Source organism: Hemiscyllium ocellatum, chromosome 18 (assembly GCF_020745735.1).
Source record: "Hemiscyllium ocellatum isolate sHemOce1 chromosome 18, sHemOce1.pat.X.cur, whole genome shotgun sequence".
NCBI classification, from domain to species: domain Eukaryota; kingdom Metazoa; phylum Chordata; class Chondrichthyes; order Orectolobiformes; family Hemiscylliidae; genus Hemiscyllium; species Hemiscyllium ocellatum.
In genome coordinates, this window is record NC_083418.1 from 17,748,734 (window position 1) to 17,767,017 (window position 18,284).

The window sequence follows — 18,284 nt, forward strand, 5'->3', positions numbered from 1 at the left end:
AACGTTTTCAGGCAGAGGATGCGTGTATGGAATGAGCTGCCAGAGGAAGTTGTGGAGGCTGGTACAATTACAGCATTTAAAAAGCATCTGGATGGGTGTATGAACAGGGAGGGTCTAGAGGGATATGGGCCAAGTTTGGAAAAATGGGACTAGATTCATTCAGAATATCTGGTTGGCATGGACGAGTTGGACCGAATGGTCTGGTTTACATGCTGTATATCTCTGTGACAGCCATACGCCAACCCAACCACCCAATACTGGGCCCCTCCACTGGATACAGACTGGCTGACAATGAGGGACACCTCCTGGTAGGACATTAGTATGGGGGAGTTGGGATGAGAGAGTCAAGTGAATCCCATTCACTCCAGTAGGCACCATTGGATATTCCAGTCAATTCAGGGACAGTTGCAGTCAGTGACTGATTAATAAACCAATCTGACATGTGACCGAATGTGGGTGAAGTCTTACTAGCAGCACTTTCCAACTTAGATTCCATTGGAGGGGCTTCCCCTACTCTCAGCTGACTGACGTGGATCTCCAGGGATGACCACTATCGTTACCACTGTGATGAACTGGATTAAAATCTACTGGATCATCCTGTCCTCTGCTGATGATCCAGCAATTACTGACCCAGTCACTCCCAGTTTATTGATCAGACAATATCGTCCATTAGGGAAGTGACTACCCTCCCTCATTGTCAGCTTGAAGGTCAGGGAGTCAGTGTTCCCAGACAGAGTTATCGATCCAACAAGTACCACTCCGAGACACTGTCAGGATATTGATCCTGTTCCCACTGACTTGCAGCACATTGTTCCTCAGTGAATTAGTGACTGCTTATTAGTGACGGGGGAGTTGCTACCCTGAGTCACTATCAGTTTATAAGTAGTCAGGGAATGAAGGACGCCGGTCACAGGACTCCATTGATGATATATTTACTGTTCAGTGATTCTGTTTGCCTACTACTCAGTGCCAGCAACAACTAATAATCTCTGATCAATAGACTTTTACACAGACTTCAGTCACAGTCAGGTTATTGATCAGAATTCCAGTGTCTGGTCACTGTGAGTCTATTGATCACAGAGTCACTGAGCCCAGTCATTGTTTATGGATTGACCAGAGAGTAACGGTCCACCCTCCCCAGACTCTTCAATCACTTGATTAGGGAACCACTCCCTCAGTTTTGCCAGTTTATTGCCTCAGGACACTATTTTGCCAGTCATTGTCAATGTATTAATCAGGGAGTTCCTGCTCTCTGTCAGTTTATTGATCAGGAAGTTGCCAGCCCAGTCACTACCAGTCGATTAATGATCAGGGGAATCACAGCCCCAGTTACTGCAAATTTGTCGGCCAGGAAAACAATACTGGAGTAAGTGAGGACTGCAGATGCTGGAGCTCAGATTCAAGAGTGTGTTGCTGGAAAAGCACAGCAGATCAGGCAGCATCCGAGGAGCAGGAGAATTGATGGTTCGGGCCTTAGCCCTTGATCAAGCCTCTCCTGATGAAGGGCTTATGCCTGAAACGTCGATTCTCCTGCTCCTCGGATGCTGCCTGATCTGCTGTGCTTTTCCAGCATCACACTCCTGACTCCGGAAAATACTACCCCCATTCATTGTGAATCCATTGTTGATCAGGGAATTATTACCACCAGATATTGCTAGCCGTTTGATGAAATGAATCCCCAAGTCCAGTCTTTGTCAGCCCATTAGTTATGGAGTTCCTATCCCTGTGACCTTTAGTCCATTGAAGGCCAAGTGATTATTGTCCACTCTCAGTGACAGTCTCGATATAAAGGGCATTACCATTGTGCCATTCAATATCAGTCTATTGATTAGGAGTATATGACCTCCAGTCGCTGCCATATTGTCAGGGAATTACCAGCCTCAGTCACATTCAGTACAATGATTAGCACTTCACCTACACCCATGTTTCACCCTGGGTTCTAGCACAAGGAAGTTGGATCTTAGCCCGTAGAGTGATTGTGAATTCACAGTTGGGTTTATCTAAAATATTCATTCCAGCCTGGCGGTGTTCAGGTCATGGGCTTCCGCCATTAATCTTTGTGTGAGTGAACAGCCTGATATTTGACTTACAAACCTGCTCTGTGGCTCATTACCAGTGGACATGCTTTTCTGTGAATTTGCATAAACTTGCACACTTTGGATCAGGCAAGAGCTTACCATAGCTCACAAAATGAACCAAGCTGTTCTATTGGTTTCATATCTGCTGGTTTCTGTATCCCTGTTCCAGCTTGCACCTTATCAGGACAAAGCCATTTTATGACTCCATGACCTTAACCTCAGTCATCTTCAGTTGTACTTTATTGTTTAACTTCCTTGGGCGAGCTCTCATGAACAGCTTGAAAAAGCTGTTGTATCTCTCAAACTTGCTAACATCATGAGGATCAGCAAATCCTTCTATGCCAGTCTGTATGACTCGAAGCCAACTGACAGTGCGGCCTCCCTCTCATTCCTGTTCTCTATCACGGAGATCTCAGATGACAGAACACAAGAGAGGCTGGATCAGCCGCTATCTCTGAGGTGAGTTGACCAAGGCCCTCGAGTCCTTTGAAAAGAATAAAGCTCCCGGAAGCGACGGCTTACCGGTCACCCTCGAAGTGGCTGCGGGGTGGGGGGGGGGAGGACGAGACTGTCACACACCTCCTTTTGGAATGTGCCTATGCAGAAGAAGTCTGGAGAGGAATGCAGTGGTGTTTGTCGAGGTTCGTCCCGAGCAGCGCCGTGACGCGGGACTCCGTGCTCTACGGCCTGTTCCCCGGGACGCACATTGAGACGAACATCAACTGTGCCTGGAGGATCATCAACTCGGTGAAGGACGCTCTCTAAGGTGGTCCGAAACCTGTTGATCTCCCAGCTGAAGGAGTTGACCCCGACTGAGTGTTGCAGACCGGCACATTCCAAGGTCCAGGACTACGTGTTGAGGGACGTGCTGAAGCTTGGGGCAGCTGCCACCAAGGCACGTTGGGGAAAGACCACCATGTAACATCTGCCTGCCTAAGAAGAACAGGGGGCCCATGCAGTCATTTGGGCTCTGCTGACGCCTCAGCTAAAAATATGGGCATATGATTGATAAACGTACAGACCTGTATATAACAATGATAAATTCTGATCTCTGTATGCAACGAAATGGAATGTTTCCGTATGTATGTACAGACCATCAAAATATTTTATGAATAAAGTATATTTTTGAAATAAAAAAAATCACAGTAAGTTTATAGAGTATAAACTGACAGTGATGGCATCAAAAATAACCCAATCAATAACCTGAAGGTCTGTAATTCCCTGATCATTAAACTGACTCTGAGTGGGGTCAGTAATTTCCTGAGCAATAAACTAACACTGACAGCATCAGTTTATGGCTCAAAACGTTTCTGACTCCACCCAATTTCAGGTTATTGATCAGGGAATTACAGATCCTCAGTTAACTGATCGAATAATGGTGACACCACTCACTGACGGTCAGTGGGTCAGTATTTCCTGACTAATAAACTGAGTTTGTTCATCACTCTCTTGCTGATCCCACTCACTATCAGTTTCGTGATCAAGGAATTATTAATCCATTTTTTTACCCGAATTATTAATCCACTCATTTTAAGGATTAATGAATGACTGACCCCACTCACTGTCACATAATTGATCAGGGAAATACAGACCCCCAGTTTATTGGTCAGATTATTACTGACCCAGACAGAGTCATCTTACAGATCGATAATTTACAGTGAGTGCATCAGTCTTCTATTGATGTATAAATTGTCAGTGATGGGGTCAGTAATTCCCTGATCAACAAACTGTGTGCCAATTTATGTGTGAGAGAATTCCAGACCTCACTCACTGTCAGGTTAATAATCAAGGAATTCATAATCCACTCACTCATTTTATTGATGAATGAATTACAGACTCCAATCACTGTCAGATTATTACTGAGGGAATTACCAACTCCACCCACAGTCTGCCGTTTCCAGATCTATCATCTGACAGTCAGTCTATCGATGAATGAATGACTGGTTCGGGATTATCCATTTAACACGATGTTTCACACCAGGTCCACTCTCAATCTGCTTGTTTGGTCCCATGAGTTCTGGTTATTTCCCTCAACTTTCCAATGTGAAGTGGTGGTAGGTTGAGGTGGCATTTGGGGCTGAGAGCAGATATGGGCAGTGCCTTTGTGGGTACCTGGAATGGGGCACCTTGGTGACCATGGGCTGGTGTTGGAATGGCAATAGGAGTTACAATTGATGTTGGGAATGGGCGTAGGTGGTGACTGGATACACTCACTGGGTACTGAGTGGGGTGTAGGTATTTGTGGTGGGGAGTGTTCGTGGGCATTGGTTAACTGATAGCAAGGGCTGACTTGAGTTGGTGAAATTGGGAGTTGAATAGAGCTAGGGGCTTGGACAGGATTTGGAAAGGAATCAGACCAGGATTGAATAGGGAGGCAGGATTGGGGTAATTGAACCCCAAGCTGAAGTGCAGTACCTCCCTCCAGTGCTCCCCACTGCCCCCTCTTCAAAGCCCCTGATGGAGGATTCAATCCCACCCTTAACAACTTTCAGTTTCCCTGACCAATTGGGAAGACCATGCTCTGAATTACAATTCAATGAGAGACTTTTCCTCTTCAATTGTTACCCATCATTAGTTGCCTTAAATTAAGGTTTGTAAGGCCAGTTCAGAGGGCGGTTAAGAATTAACCCTATCGCTGTGGGTCTGGAGTCACACGTAGGCCAGACCAAGAAATAATGGCAGATTTATTTCCCTGAAAGACACTAGTGAACCAGATGGCAATCAGTAGTAATTGTATGGTCACTATTTCTGGGACTAGTTTTTAAGGTGTGTGTGCAGGATATTTAAAGCAAAATAGAACTCTCACAGCAGAGACTGATGGAGTGTCAGCTGCTCAGTTGTAGGGAAAAATGCTGGGGAGTCAGGTGACAAGTCGTTCACCGCAGAATTCTCAACCTCTGAGCTGCTCTTGTCCTGGTCACTTTCTGGTCAATGAGAGGCTATGGAGCTGGAGTTGGTATTGCCATTGGTTGTTAATGAGGAATTGTTATAGTCAGTATGAAGTTCAAAAGGGAAAACATTGCTTCACCAACCATATTGAATTTTGGGAAGATTAGATACTTGGAAGTGTATATATGCTTCAATTGGCTTAATGCCTTCAATAAGGCATTCTAAATTGACAATGACAAGGTTAGGAATGTGAAGTCAATGGGTAAGTGACAAGAATATATTGCTAGATGGCTTCGATGTAGAAAGTGAGGGGATCCTCCCTACAGGCCCCACTCACACAGGGAGCAAGAATCTCAGGTAATTCTCCCCTTCCCTGATGTATCACAGTGTTCGAAGTTCAGACTCTAACTCATCAACCAACATTTGCTCCAGACATGGCAATGTTGCGTGGCATGGTGGCTCAGTGATTAGCACTGCTGCCTCTCAGCACCAATGATCCAACCTCGGCTAATTGTCTGTGTGGAGTTTGCACATTCTCTCCGTGTCTTCCTGCGTTTCCTCCAGTGCTATGGAAGCCTCCCACTGTCCAAAAATGTGCAGGTTAGGTGGCTTAGCTGTGGGAAATGCACAGTTCCAGGGATGGGGTAGTTGGGTAGGTCTGGTTGGGATGCTTCTTGGAGGGTCAGTGTGGACTCAATGGGCCAAATGGCCTGCTTCCATACTGTAGGAATTCTATGATTTACAATGGTGTCCAACTCCCACATCATGTATTTACAGCACATTGCCTGGCATCTCTATTTTAATTTTAGTCCTTAATTTGGTTTTTTAAAAGCTTCCCATTGGTCTTTTAGTTTGTAACCTAAATATTTCCCCTCCTTGCCTTCAATCTAAACGTAATGAACCATAGGGAGCCAATTTAGTAGCTGCTACCAACCAATGAGCTTATAGTTTACCTGTGATGTCACTCTTTTGTGCTGGGCCCCTGATTGTGGGCCAGGATAAGAATGTGGTCAGGCAGCATCTGAGGGACAGGAGTGTCAATGTTGTGAGCATAAAGTCTTCATTAGGAACAAGGCTTTTGGCCTAAGGGGGCTGAGAGATAAATGGGAGGGGGTGTTGGGTTGGGTTGGGGGGAAATGTAGCTGAGAATGCAATAGGTAGATGAAGTAGGGGGTGAAGGTGATAGGGTGGAGCAGATAGATGGGAAGGAAGATGGACAGGTTGGCTGAACATCTTCAGAGCAGAGGAGATGACCTGGTGGGGTGCAGTGAGAGAGAGAGAGAGGCTCACTAAGATCCTTGTAGAGAGAGGAGGAGGACTTCGAAGTGGTCATCCTTGGAAGAGGCTTCACAGTAAGGTTATAATCAACTAGGAGGAAGTGGGGATGCCTATCCTGAAGAAGTTCTTCTCCTCTCTCTCTACAAGGATCTCAGTGAGTCTCTCTCTCACTGCACCCTCCAGTCAGGTCATCTCCTCTGCCCTGAAGCTCTTCAACCAACCTGTCCATCTTCCTTCCAACACTTTGCTCCACCCTATCACTTTCACCCACCCCCCATCACATTCTCTCATTTATCTCTTAGCCCCCTTGACCCATAAGCCTCATCCCCGATGAAGGGCTTATGCCCACAACATCGATTGTCCTGCACCTCGGATGCTGCCTGACCTGCTGTGTTTTTCCAGCACCACACTCTTGCCCCTTCACTGTAATCTTCCATTTCTCCTGTTTTCAAACCTTACAAAAGCCAAGAAAAAACAAGCAAAAAGCATTTCTATCTCTCTGCACTGAATTCCCACATTGCCTCTAAATTCCCCAAACAATATCCTCACTCAGGCTGTGTCTCACTCCCATGGGAGCTCTCCTTCCTGACCTCTCCTAAATTGAGCTGAGGTGCCTCACTTGCATTAAGCTTCAAGAGTAATTAACACCTATTGAGGTACAGGCTTCAGGTGATTGACTGATTACCATAGAATTGCTACAGTGTGAAAGCAGTCCATTTGGTCTATTGAGTCCATATTGATCCGCTGAAGAGAATCCCACCCAAACCACCCCCCCACCCTATCCCTACATTTCCTACGACCAATCCACTGAAACTGACCATTTTTGGATTATGGGAAGAAACCAGAGCACCTAGCATAAATCCACTCAGACTCGGGAAAACATGCAAACTCCACACAGACAGTTACCCCAAGGATGAAATCAAACCCAAGTCCCTGATGCTGTGAGGCAGCAGTGCAAACCACTGAGCCATCGTGCCACCACATAACTGTCCCTTGGTCAGCTGAGGTAACCCTAGACTGCTGATCATCAAACTTTTAAAATGGAGAAAGACGAGGAACATTTCCCAGTTCTAAGATGATCATCAGGAAATACAACTAGAAATTCAGTCTTCACTCGAAGAGTGGTTAGAACATGAAAAAGTTGGATCTAATAGTGGAGATGCATTTAAGAAAATGAAGGGAAAGGCAATGGAGGTTACAATAACAGATTTAGATGAGAAAAAGTCAGAGGAGACTTGAGTAAAGCAGAGACAGCATGGATTGATTGGGCCGAATGGTCCGTCTCTATGCTATGCATCTGATGTAATGCTCTGTAACCTTTGGAAAGCGGCCCTTCTGTCCATGTTTAGAGCATTATTAAAATAAAGTCAAGAGTTGAGTGTTTCTGGCAGAATCCAAGCTTAATATCAGTGAATATAATGATCAGGAGGACCTTGATTATCAATGCCACATTCCATCACTTTGCTGGTGATTAATAGTAGACAAATGGGGGCCAGGTTGAGTTTGTCCTTTTTTTGTGCACATTTTTTTCAGAAATATGCCAGTGTTGTAGATGCCTGGGTTAGAGGTGTGGCCAGCCCAGACAGTATAAGTGTTCAGCACTATGGTAGAATGTTGTCAACATTTATAACCTCACATAGGGGAAAGAATCTTTGTAAGGGAGAACCAATTTCCATTTACCCCTAATTAGAGTTCTGCATTAATGTACAGTAACAATGCTGTATTATGTTAAACAGCAATAGCGAGTCCTGAGTATGTTAAGTGTCTGTGTAGGTGGGAAATGTGAATGATCCGATGCAGTAAAAGCTCCATTATATGTTTTCAGGTGTGAACTCAGAGTGCAGGCATCAAGGAATCTTTCAGGAGGAGTCCAGTTCAGGACGCTACCAACTGAACTTCCTAGCAGGAATCAATCTCTGCCAGAGCCTGGGGACCACCCTAGCAACATTAGAACAAGTGAAGAGGGCACAGAGAGCTGGCTATGAAACCTGCAGGTACGGAGGTTTGAGTCAAAGAATCCATCTCTCTCTTTCTCTCTCTTTGCTGGAAGTGGGTCAATTAGCTCAGGTCGGGGAAGCAGGTGGAGTTTGTCAACCCCCTGGTGGATGGACAAGGTACTGTCAGCAACTGGCTATCTTAACCATTATAAAAGCACTGGACCAATGATACATTCACACATGATACACACGTTTGTGTGTGTGTGTATGTGTATCCACACACACACACACTGACCAATCTTTCACCATCTTGGGCACACTGTCCTTTGACAGCCTACAGGAAACTGGACAAATTTTTGTTTACCCAACTGGTTCAATTTTGACTGTTACCGGTCTGTTGTCTTTCAGCTTTAATGCTCATAGTAATTATGAGTAATGCTCAAGTGAAAATATTCAAATTAAATGACCAAACTAACAGGCCCAAAGTTGTCTAAGATTGGCCTGTAGTAGTCGGCCAGTCAGGAGATAAAGCATACACCTCATTGGGAGAGGTAATCAGAATGTTTGAGAGGTTTTATTCTATATCCCACTCCCCATCCATAAACACCCCTCCAACTCTGAGAAATATCAGTACTCCTAATTGGTTCATCAAAGACTTTGAGACTTCTGCAGCAAGAAACTCACTTCCTGACTCCCCAAAACCTGTCTGCCATCTACAAGGCACAAATCAGGAGTATGATGAAATACTCCTCACTTCCCGGGATGAGGACAGCTCCAAAACAAAAAGTTTGCCATCCAGGAGGAAACAACTGCTGGATTGGCACCCACATCCACAAGCACCCACTCCCTCCACCACCGAAGCTCTGTGGCAGCAGTGTGTACTATCTACAAGATGCATTGCAGAAATTTACCAAAGCTCCTCAGACAGCACCTTCCAAACCCACGACCATTTCCATCCAGAAGGACAAGGACAGCAGACACCTGGGAACACCACTCCCTGCAAGTTCCCCTCTAAAGGGACTCACCATCCTGACTTGGAAATATATCTCAGCTCCTTCAGTGTCACTGGGTCAAAATCCTGGAATTCCTTTCCTAACAACACTATGGGTCTACCTCCCTGACATAGACTGCAGCGGGTCAAGAAGGCAGCTCAATCCCATCTTTGCAAGGGGCAACTAGGGACAGGCAGGAAACTGGCCCAGCCATTCACTCACCGTGAGTGAATAAAACAAATCAGATCAATGCTTATTAACATTTATCAGGTGGGATCATTTTAGCGAGGAAGCTCCCTCTGACATTATAATCCCTTTAAAATAAGTCCCGGCCCTCACTCCCACTCCCTTTAAAAAGGGGGATTCCTCACCACAGCTAGTCCCAGCCCCCAGTCAAGTTCTTTTTTACAAACTGAAGAGTTGCTTTGACAGAAATGGCATTTCTTTAGTGCCCCTCCAGGTGGGATTTTATTTAAAGAGGGAGCTCCCAGCTCCAACATGAAAATCCCTTTAAAAAAGGACTCTCCCAATGTGCTTTTTATAATCACCATTTTCACCAAGAAACTGTCTCCTCTTCAAAGCCCATTGAGGTTTCTTGCTCCGTGAAAGGGGAGGAATTCTTTCACTGATCCCTTTTGATCTCTCTCCAGCTCTGAACGGACTGTCTCAATAATATGGTCTCAAGTGAAAAGGGAGGTTCAAAGCCTGGCAGAAACCAGAATATCATGTTGTTTATTACAAGTAGAGTCATAGAGATATACACATGGAAACAGTCCCTTCGGTCCAACTCGTCCACGTCAACCAGATATCCTAAAGCAATCTAGTCCCATTTGCCAGCAATTACCCCATATCCCTCTAAACCCTTCCTATTCATGTACCTATCCCAGGAAGATTGGTGAAAGAATGGAGATCTAAAAGTCGAGGGAGAAAGGTTTCAACCTCTCTGGTTTGACAAATGTGCCCATCAGAACAAGGTTAAGACTGCCACAAATATCAATGTGTATAGTTAATGGACAGGAGATTTCCATCACATCTGAGAAAAGATCTTTTCCCCATGGGCTTTTAACCACCATTTTAATGCACATTCCTTTCTGTTATACTGACCTGAATGTTGAGGATTGACTAGTAGCTGTCTGACTGTTCGATGTTATGCTGTGTGTTGTTCTGCAGATATGGATGGATTCAGGGTGGTCTGATTGCTATCCCTCGAGTAGTCGGCCTCCCCCATTGTGCGAATAACTTTAGAGGGGTCTACACCATTCAAAAACCATCCAATGATACTTTTGATGTGTTCTGCTTCAATGCAACAGGTAAGTGATTGTTTAAATGATCCAATTCCTGCATTGCCAAGGGATCTGATGGGAACTTTCTCCACCTTAAAGAGATTTGAGAGGGCTCTCCAGCCTTTCCAAAGGGACCTTTACAAAATAACAACTGGCACTAGCTGGTGGTGGAGGAATGATGTTCTCCGATGATTTCTGAGGAAATGAGCTTCCTGGTGACAGTGTGGACCTCTCACAGATTAGCTATGTACTGGGTGACAGGGAGGATGGGATCTGGGTCTGGGTGATGGCAAGTCGATATCAATCATTGACCCTCTCTAGATTCAGCAGCATTGGCAGGAACTAGGAGTCAGTTAATTAACTGGCCCTTCTTGGAGAGAGAGAGAGAGAGAGTGTGTGTCAGTTTGAATGTGCATGCATGTGTGTATATGTTGGTCTGGGTGTGTGTGTGTCTGAGTGTGTAAGTTTGTGTGTCAGTCTGAGTGCATGTGTCAGTGTGCGTGTGTATGCGTGTGTGAATATGTTAGTCTGAGTGTGTGTGTGTGTTGGCCTGAGTATGTGTGAGAGTGAGAGAGTGTGTGTATGTGTGCCTGTGGGTGTGTTTCAGTCTGTGTGTGTGTCGCAGTGTGAATGTGACTGTGTGCTTGTACAGGCGAATATGTGCATGTGCAAATGTGTGCACTTGTGAGTACATGTGCATTATGTATATATGCACGTGTTGATGTGTATGTGCATGTGTGATTTTCATTTTGATGGGTTTTTGCATGTGAACTTCAGTGTTCACACATGTGAACGGTTGTATGTGCGTGTAGGAATATGCAGTTGTTTTCAAAACTGTAGAATTGATTAAATTCTTTTCTTACTTCCAGAATATGAAAGTTGTAGCCCTGAGATTTCATCACCAACACAGTCTCCTGCTGACCCCAAGGTGATCAGAGTCAGCCATGATCTCACCATCCATGGGAAACACACTCCCAGCAGCTTACAGACTAGCAGAGGTACCTCGGGAAATCACTGTTTCCCTCGCCATTCTCTGTCACTGTTTCCACAGGACATTCTTCAATAATGAGAACAGAAATCGGGAATTCTGCTTCTGACTAAAGAATTGTCTGCATTTTTGTAAAAAACCCATTTTCCCAAGCATACATAGCTAAAGTGCAGTTTACAGGAACAATAATGATCATGATAGGAAAGGGGATTTTACCCTTTTTTTAGATTCAGAGACAGAGAATTGTGATGGACGCAATCGCAGAATAAATCCAACAGCTCTTTTTAAGAATTTGAAACAAAACCGATTCTATTAAATCAGACAACCTCCTTCGTGAGCTATACTGAGGTCTTCTTGTTTAGTTCACAGGGACTCTTCCCCTTTGAAACTTTTCTTGATGGTCCCAGTGGTTGACTTTGCAGGATTTCCCAGAGTTAGAGTGTGAAAGACTGCATGCTTTCTGGATAAGGATTAGTTAGTTGCTGGGTAATTTGCTGTTGGTTGGTTAACATGTTCCCAAACTGTCTTCCAATGGCTTAACTATTATGGGTCCTCTTCCTGTCCCTTGGTGACTCCTATCTGCTTTTGATCAGTGTCCCATTGTTCCATTTCAATTAAAATTGGTCTCATCAATTTCAGCACACGTAACTACCACACCCCATCTGTTTCTCCATACCAAGCATTGTTCTTAACTTGTTTCTTGCATAGACTCACATTGATGTACATTGTGTGAAATAGTAATGGCCATTATAGACTCCCAGCCTGGCTTGTACTGTGTGAATATGGACATGATTAATCATAACAGATACTCAGTACTTACTCTGCGGGCTTGCACAATGGTCATTTTTGGTTGCTATAGGCTCATGGTGGGGGTCCTGGCTGTGTGAAATGGCCACAGTTGTTTTCAAATCCCTTCATAAGCTCAACACTACAGGTAGTCTTCCTATTACGCCGTAGTTGCATCCCAGTGAAACCTCGCTTAATAGAAAATCACTCAATAGAAATAGTAGGAACTATGGGGAAAGTGGGGTTAGGGGCAGACCAGGAAGGAATTACACTCTGGATCACTCAAACCTCACCCAGAAGTGTATTACCAAGTATAGCACAACCTGAATGAGGACTCTTTTCAGATGCTTCTCAGAACCTAACTCTTTATCTAACTCTCTGTCTAACCCTTTGGCGAAGTTGTTCGTTGACCCCAATATCTCCTAACACTGTTTAGTTTGGCCCTGATGTTTTACACTGAGCGACTTTGTATGAATATAGATTGCTGTTGCATCATTCAGTCTGGATTTATAGTGTTGCTGCTGTGAGTGTGATGGGCATTCAAGGTCAGAAACCCAAGCAGTGAAGCCCACATCCCTTGGGCCTAATGTTATTGATCCTGAGGAATGAAGGGTGGGGCTCTGGGTCATTAATTTGGTCAGGGTGCATCAGAAGGAGATTTCATTGGTAGCTGGGCTCATAAATCTGAGCAGGCTACAGCCCCTCCACCTAGTTCCCATAGAATAACCAGCTGCGCATTCACATGAGCAAAGAAAAGGGCATGATGACTTTTGGGGTGATATTTGAAAGAAATATTGTTAATTGTACTGGCGAATGTGAGTCCTGAATCCAACATAGTTCCCTTCAAAGAATAAATTGCGTTGACAGATTATGGTGCTGGCTGAAGATACATTGAATCGCGAGCCACATGGAGTGGGAAGATCCCAGGTTTGATAGGTGGTCTCTTCTGGATTGGCTGATTCTCAGCTTGACTATCTGTGTAGTCTTCTCTATCCCCAGTGAGATCCAGCAGAAAAACCCCTTCCTCTTGGACGTTATCCAAGGAGCTGACCCCATTTTCCCCTCTTCCTGCGCTGGGGAGCAGTGCTGGAGATTGGGATGGTAGGAACAGAGAAATTGCAATAGAGAAGCTTGACTGATGGTCTGGTCTGTTGGAAATCAAACAGCTCTTTGTTTCTCATGCTTTTCTTCCAATTAAAATTGGCGAGTATAAATGTGCTTCAGATTATCTACAATGCATAATTTTCAGTGAACAAATGTGAAGTTACCTGTGTTTTGTGATTGCACTGTTTGAACTATCATTCAACCTTTCATGTCTTGGTGTATTTGCCCCCCAAATACAGATGGGGGAATATTGCAGATATCTGGGTGAACAGTGATAGCCCCCATGGTAGTTCCATCTACAGTAGGGGCACAGACAGGACCTATCCTCAATTACCAAGCCCCTTGGCGCAGGATCTGCAGTTTGGAGGTTGCTAGATTTAACATTTTCCTAGGTGTGCATGTATGAAGCTTAGAAATGCTCTAGCAGCATTACACTTTACTGCATTCTCACAGTAGCAATGTATAGGCTTCTGGGGCCAGTTTTCAGATCAAGCGTGCCTTTCAAGAAATGATGGGATTCACTGCAACATTAGTTTTATACTTTTGTGCACCTGATTTTCCTCAATCATAGAATACCAATAATATGTAAACAGGCCATTCAGCCCATTAACTCCACACCGTACCTCCGAACAGCATCCCATCCAGACCCATTCCTGGAACCCTCCATTTCCCATGGCTAACCCACTCAGTCTGCACATATGGGCAATTTAGCCCGGCTAATCCACCCAACCTGCATAGCTTTGGATTGTGGGAGGAAGCTGGTGCACCCGAAGGAAACCCACAGCGAAAGAGAGGGAGAACGTGCAAACTCCGCGCTGATAGTCGCCCCAGGGTGGAATCCAAACTGGGTCCCTGGTGCTGTGAGGCAGCTGTGCTAACCACTGAGCCACCATGGTACCCCAAGGGTTTCATTGGATTGGATGGGATGGAAAGCTACCAATCCATCTAGTCCCATGGGCTTCCCATTTTGGAAAATGTCGTTCAAATTTCCTCCTGTCATCTGTGCAGGTGAATTCTCATCCACCTTTAGGCAGTGTATCGACATCCAACTCACCCTGCTCCTTGAAATAACCAACATCAATGTGGTCATCAGCTTTCAAATCACTGCTAGCTCAATAAATGGACTTCACAACAGCTGGCAGAAAACCCTGGGCTGATGAACCCACCCCACCATATTATTTGTTTCATCTATTGTTACGACACGGCAGTGAACCCTTTTGTTAATTAAACCAAACACCCAGAAAAGCTCACCTCCCCTAGTAATCTGTTAAAATATGTGACAGAGACCTCCCAAAATCCACTATTTAAAGAAAAAAATATCAATTTAAAAGTGAACACAACTTTAAGTTCCTTTCTCTTAAATGTTTGTTATCTGCCTCCAACTCTATAACAATATACTGTTCCAATAATCACCTGTGTTAAAGTTACGTCAACTTAATTTCAAAACCACACAGTGGTTGTAATCTCCGGTGTCCTCCTGCTTTTGGCTGAAGATCTCCCTGGGTCATCTTCTGTCTTTTACGACAAAGATGTTTCATGTGACAAAGGTACCTTTGATAGAGAGTGTTTTGAATGGCAGTTTACTCTCTGTCTAACTTTCTAACTGCCTGCCTCTTTCATACCCCCAACATTGGTTCGATATTGGCAAAACAATAAATTCAAAATTGATTGGGTTTTAGTATCCTGGGGCATAATTTAAACTAATTAGTTAAATTTGAATTGTTGTCAAGATAGCAACCAACTCAGGTATCTATTTCACAGTCAAATGTTCCATGTTTTCAATTTTCCAGTAAACTCTGAGACTGCTAGCTAGTCATATGACAGCTGTTCTCAGTCCAAAACAGCATTTCCTCTCTCAAACGTACAGTACACGCCTTCAAATTCATAACACTAGTACAGCTTTAACTTATGATGATGTATTGGGAAAAGGGGGGGAGGTGTAATGAGACGTGGGTCCCCTTGTACACCAGTCACTGAAAGTGAGGATTGCGGGTGCAGCAGGTGATGAAGAAGGCAAATGGGATGTTAGCCTTCCTGTGGGAGAATTAGAGTGCAGGAGCAGGGAGGTCTTGCTGCAATTTACAGGCCTTGCTGAGACTGCACCTGGAGTAGTGTGCACATTTCCGGTCTCCGTATCTGAGGAAGGATGTTCTGGCCATGGAGGAAGTGCAACAAAGTTTTACCCAACTGATTCTCAGGAGGGCCGGACTGACCTATGGAGACTGTATTAGTCAGGACTGTATTCACTGTAATTCAGAAGGGTGAGGGGGAAAATCTAAAGGGAACATATAAAATTCTAACAGGGGTGGACAGGATAAATGCAGGAAAGATATTCCCAATGATTGGGGAGTCCAGAACCAGGGGTCACAGTTTAAGGATAAGAGGTTGGCCACTTAGATTGGAACTGAGGAAAAATGTCTTCATCCAGAGAGTGGTGAGCCTGTGGAATTCTCTGCCACAGAAAACAGTCGAGGACAAAACATCGAATGTTTTCAAGAAAGAGTTCGATATAGGGAGAAAGTGGGAAAAGGGAACTGAATTGAATGGTCAGCGGGATCATATTGAATGGTAGTGCAGGCTCAAAGGGCTACTCAAAGGGCAAATAGCCTACTCCTGCTCCTATTTCCTATATTTCTATGTTTCTTTCAGATGAAAATTACTGTCGGTAGTCAAAGACTGAGAATAGAAATGCAGTATGGCACAAACACTCTGATGAAGACTTACTGAGCTGAAATGTTAAGTTTGTGTCTTTGTCTGTTGAGTCCTTTCAGCATTTCATGGCAATACCTCTAACTGGCTTCTACTAATAACCCATCAGTAATTTATGTCATTGTGGCTTCTCACTCAAACGTTTAGGAAATTGATCTCCTCCTTTGACTGAAGCATTTCTTCATGTGTACATGAGTATGTATTCTGAACTGCAAAGCCAGGCATATTGCACCAACATGAGGTTGATGGATTTGGTCAGAGAGAAACACTGATTATGGAACATTAGGCTGGTTAAAGTGGTTGACGTTGATGTCAGCCATGACCTGAGTTCATGGCAGAATACACTCGAGGCTGAATGGCCTCCTACTATTCATGTGAAGGGCACGTGAGCGATGTTCTGAGAAATGGAAATTTAAGGTTGTCTTTCTCGTTTGTTGTTTAATAGTTATCGAACACCCAGCAACCCAGGCGGTAAAAAGTCGCGATGTTGTTACTACAGCAACCGTGGCAGTGGAGAGTGAATCACCTACCCTCAGGCCAGGACCTGACGAGTCTTCACCCCAGGGTTCATCACGATTACACATCCGGTCAACGGTGTCACCTTCAGGGAAATCAGGAGCTACAGAAAAGCAGCAAACGCGAGCTGTATTCAATGTGACTGCAGGCTACACAGCAGAGCTGGGCATGGCTTACACCGTGCTAGGATTTGTAGCAAGTAACCTCCCTGAAACCACGTTGCCAAGTTTGCAAAAGAATACCAGCGTGGCGACGAATGGCTCTGGGTACACTGGCGATATGAAACTGCACAATGAGTCAAACAAGGAAACAGCATTAAAAATAAAGAATCAAGTTACAGAAACCAAATTGGAACGTCGTTCAGAGACAGATTTGACCACAGTAGACAGCATCGCTCATTCTTCCCCCTCTGCACTGATTTCAGACAACCCCCTTGAAGTGAATGCAATGATGCTCCACACCAAGGTCCACAAAGATGCATCAGATTTCCGCCTCACTTCGGAAGATTCATTAATGTTGCAAACAAACACAGAAAGCGGACGCAAGGAAGTGGTCGGTGTAACCACCACCCGGTCTTCTGAAACCACACAAAAGCCCCCAGTGGTTGGAATACACAGGGTTGGGACAGCGTCCATGCCAGTGTCTCCAAATTCCACTGAGCAACCTCAGGAAACCGTTGCTGGCACCAGATTGGCTCATTCTGAACCCGTGGTGAATGACAGAGTGAACGGAGAGGTGCCAATCCCCGTCTCCCTGTTTCCAACGTACCTATCTACAGAAACTGGGAGTATTTCTGAAATGGTGAGCTCCGAATCTGCCCAGGTGCACTTGGATCAGGTGACGGTCACTGCACTTGATGCCAGATTGACACCTTCAGTTGTAGCGCCTTCTGATTCACCGGAGAATGGAAGTACTTTGGAAGTGCTGACGACAGAAGTGCTCAGAGAACACAGTACAGACTTGAGTGGTCATCAAAGGTTCTCTCTCACAGCATCTCCAGCCCCAGCTGACCTATTTACAGAAAGTGGGGATGGTCCCACAGCGATGCTGAGGTCAGAGACACCACGTCCCACTCTCAGGCTTTCTCCCAACCTTACAGCGACAACTGGCATTGCAAGAATATCTACCATCCAACCGGCTAACCCAGGTTCCAAATGGGAGAGCCATTCCGCAGCCACGGGGACTGTTTCTCAGGATGTTCGGGTCAAACCGGCTCCATCTGTACGGCCCTCTGGCTATTTGTCTAAAGCAACCACATCCTCTTCCACCAGTGTGGACCACCCGACCTCCCAGTTATCGGAAATGACCTTGAATGACATCCCAAGCAATAGTAAAGAGAAGCACAATGTTAAACTAATGGGTCCTTCCTCCAGAAGGACCACGTTTCTGTTAAGGTTAATGACTACGGGGCTACCACACACCATCAGGACCCATGAGTTTGGACAATCTGCCACCTCTCAGACGATGATCAATCCAATCACAGCAGGTACAGTACGAGATGGTAGGTATAATTTACTGTATTTCTAGTATTGCAGTTCGATCTTTGCCCCAGTATTGTATACTTTCCTGTACAAGCTGAAACTCATTCCCTCTCAGTTACAGTTAGTAGTCTCTTGATACCTTGGGACTTCCATTGCCAGAGTTTTTGTTCTGTTTGTAGAGTTATATACTTCATGTAGTTAATCACCTCACATGCTACAATCTACTTTTCAATAAACAATGGT

The 18,284-nt window shown here is 44.8% G+C and overlaps 1 protein-coding gene across 2 annotated transcripts in view; it reads left to right on the forward strand.

Moving 5' to 3' along the window:
* The window catches only part of LOC132824349 (CD44 antigen-like), a 74,458-nt gene that overhangs the window by 45,478 nt on the left and 10,696 nt on the right, over nt 1–18,284 (forward strand). Inside the window, exons 2-5 of one of the 2 annotated variants that reach the window (XM_060838709.1) lie at nt 8,071–8,239; nt 10,345–10,484; nt 11,327–11,455; nt 16,490–18,061. In XM_060838709.1, the coding sequence (XP_060694692.1) occupies nt 8,071–8,239; nt 10,345–10,484; nt 11,327–11,455; nt 16,490–18,061 (2,010 nt within the window). The remainder of the gene's footprint in view (nt 1–8,070; nt 8,240–10,344; nt 10,485–11,326; nt 11,456–16,489; nt 18,062–18,284) is intronic. The other variant, XM_060838710.1, reaches the window with a different exon arrangement.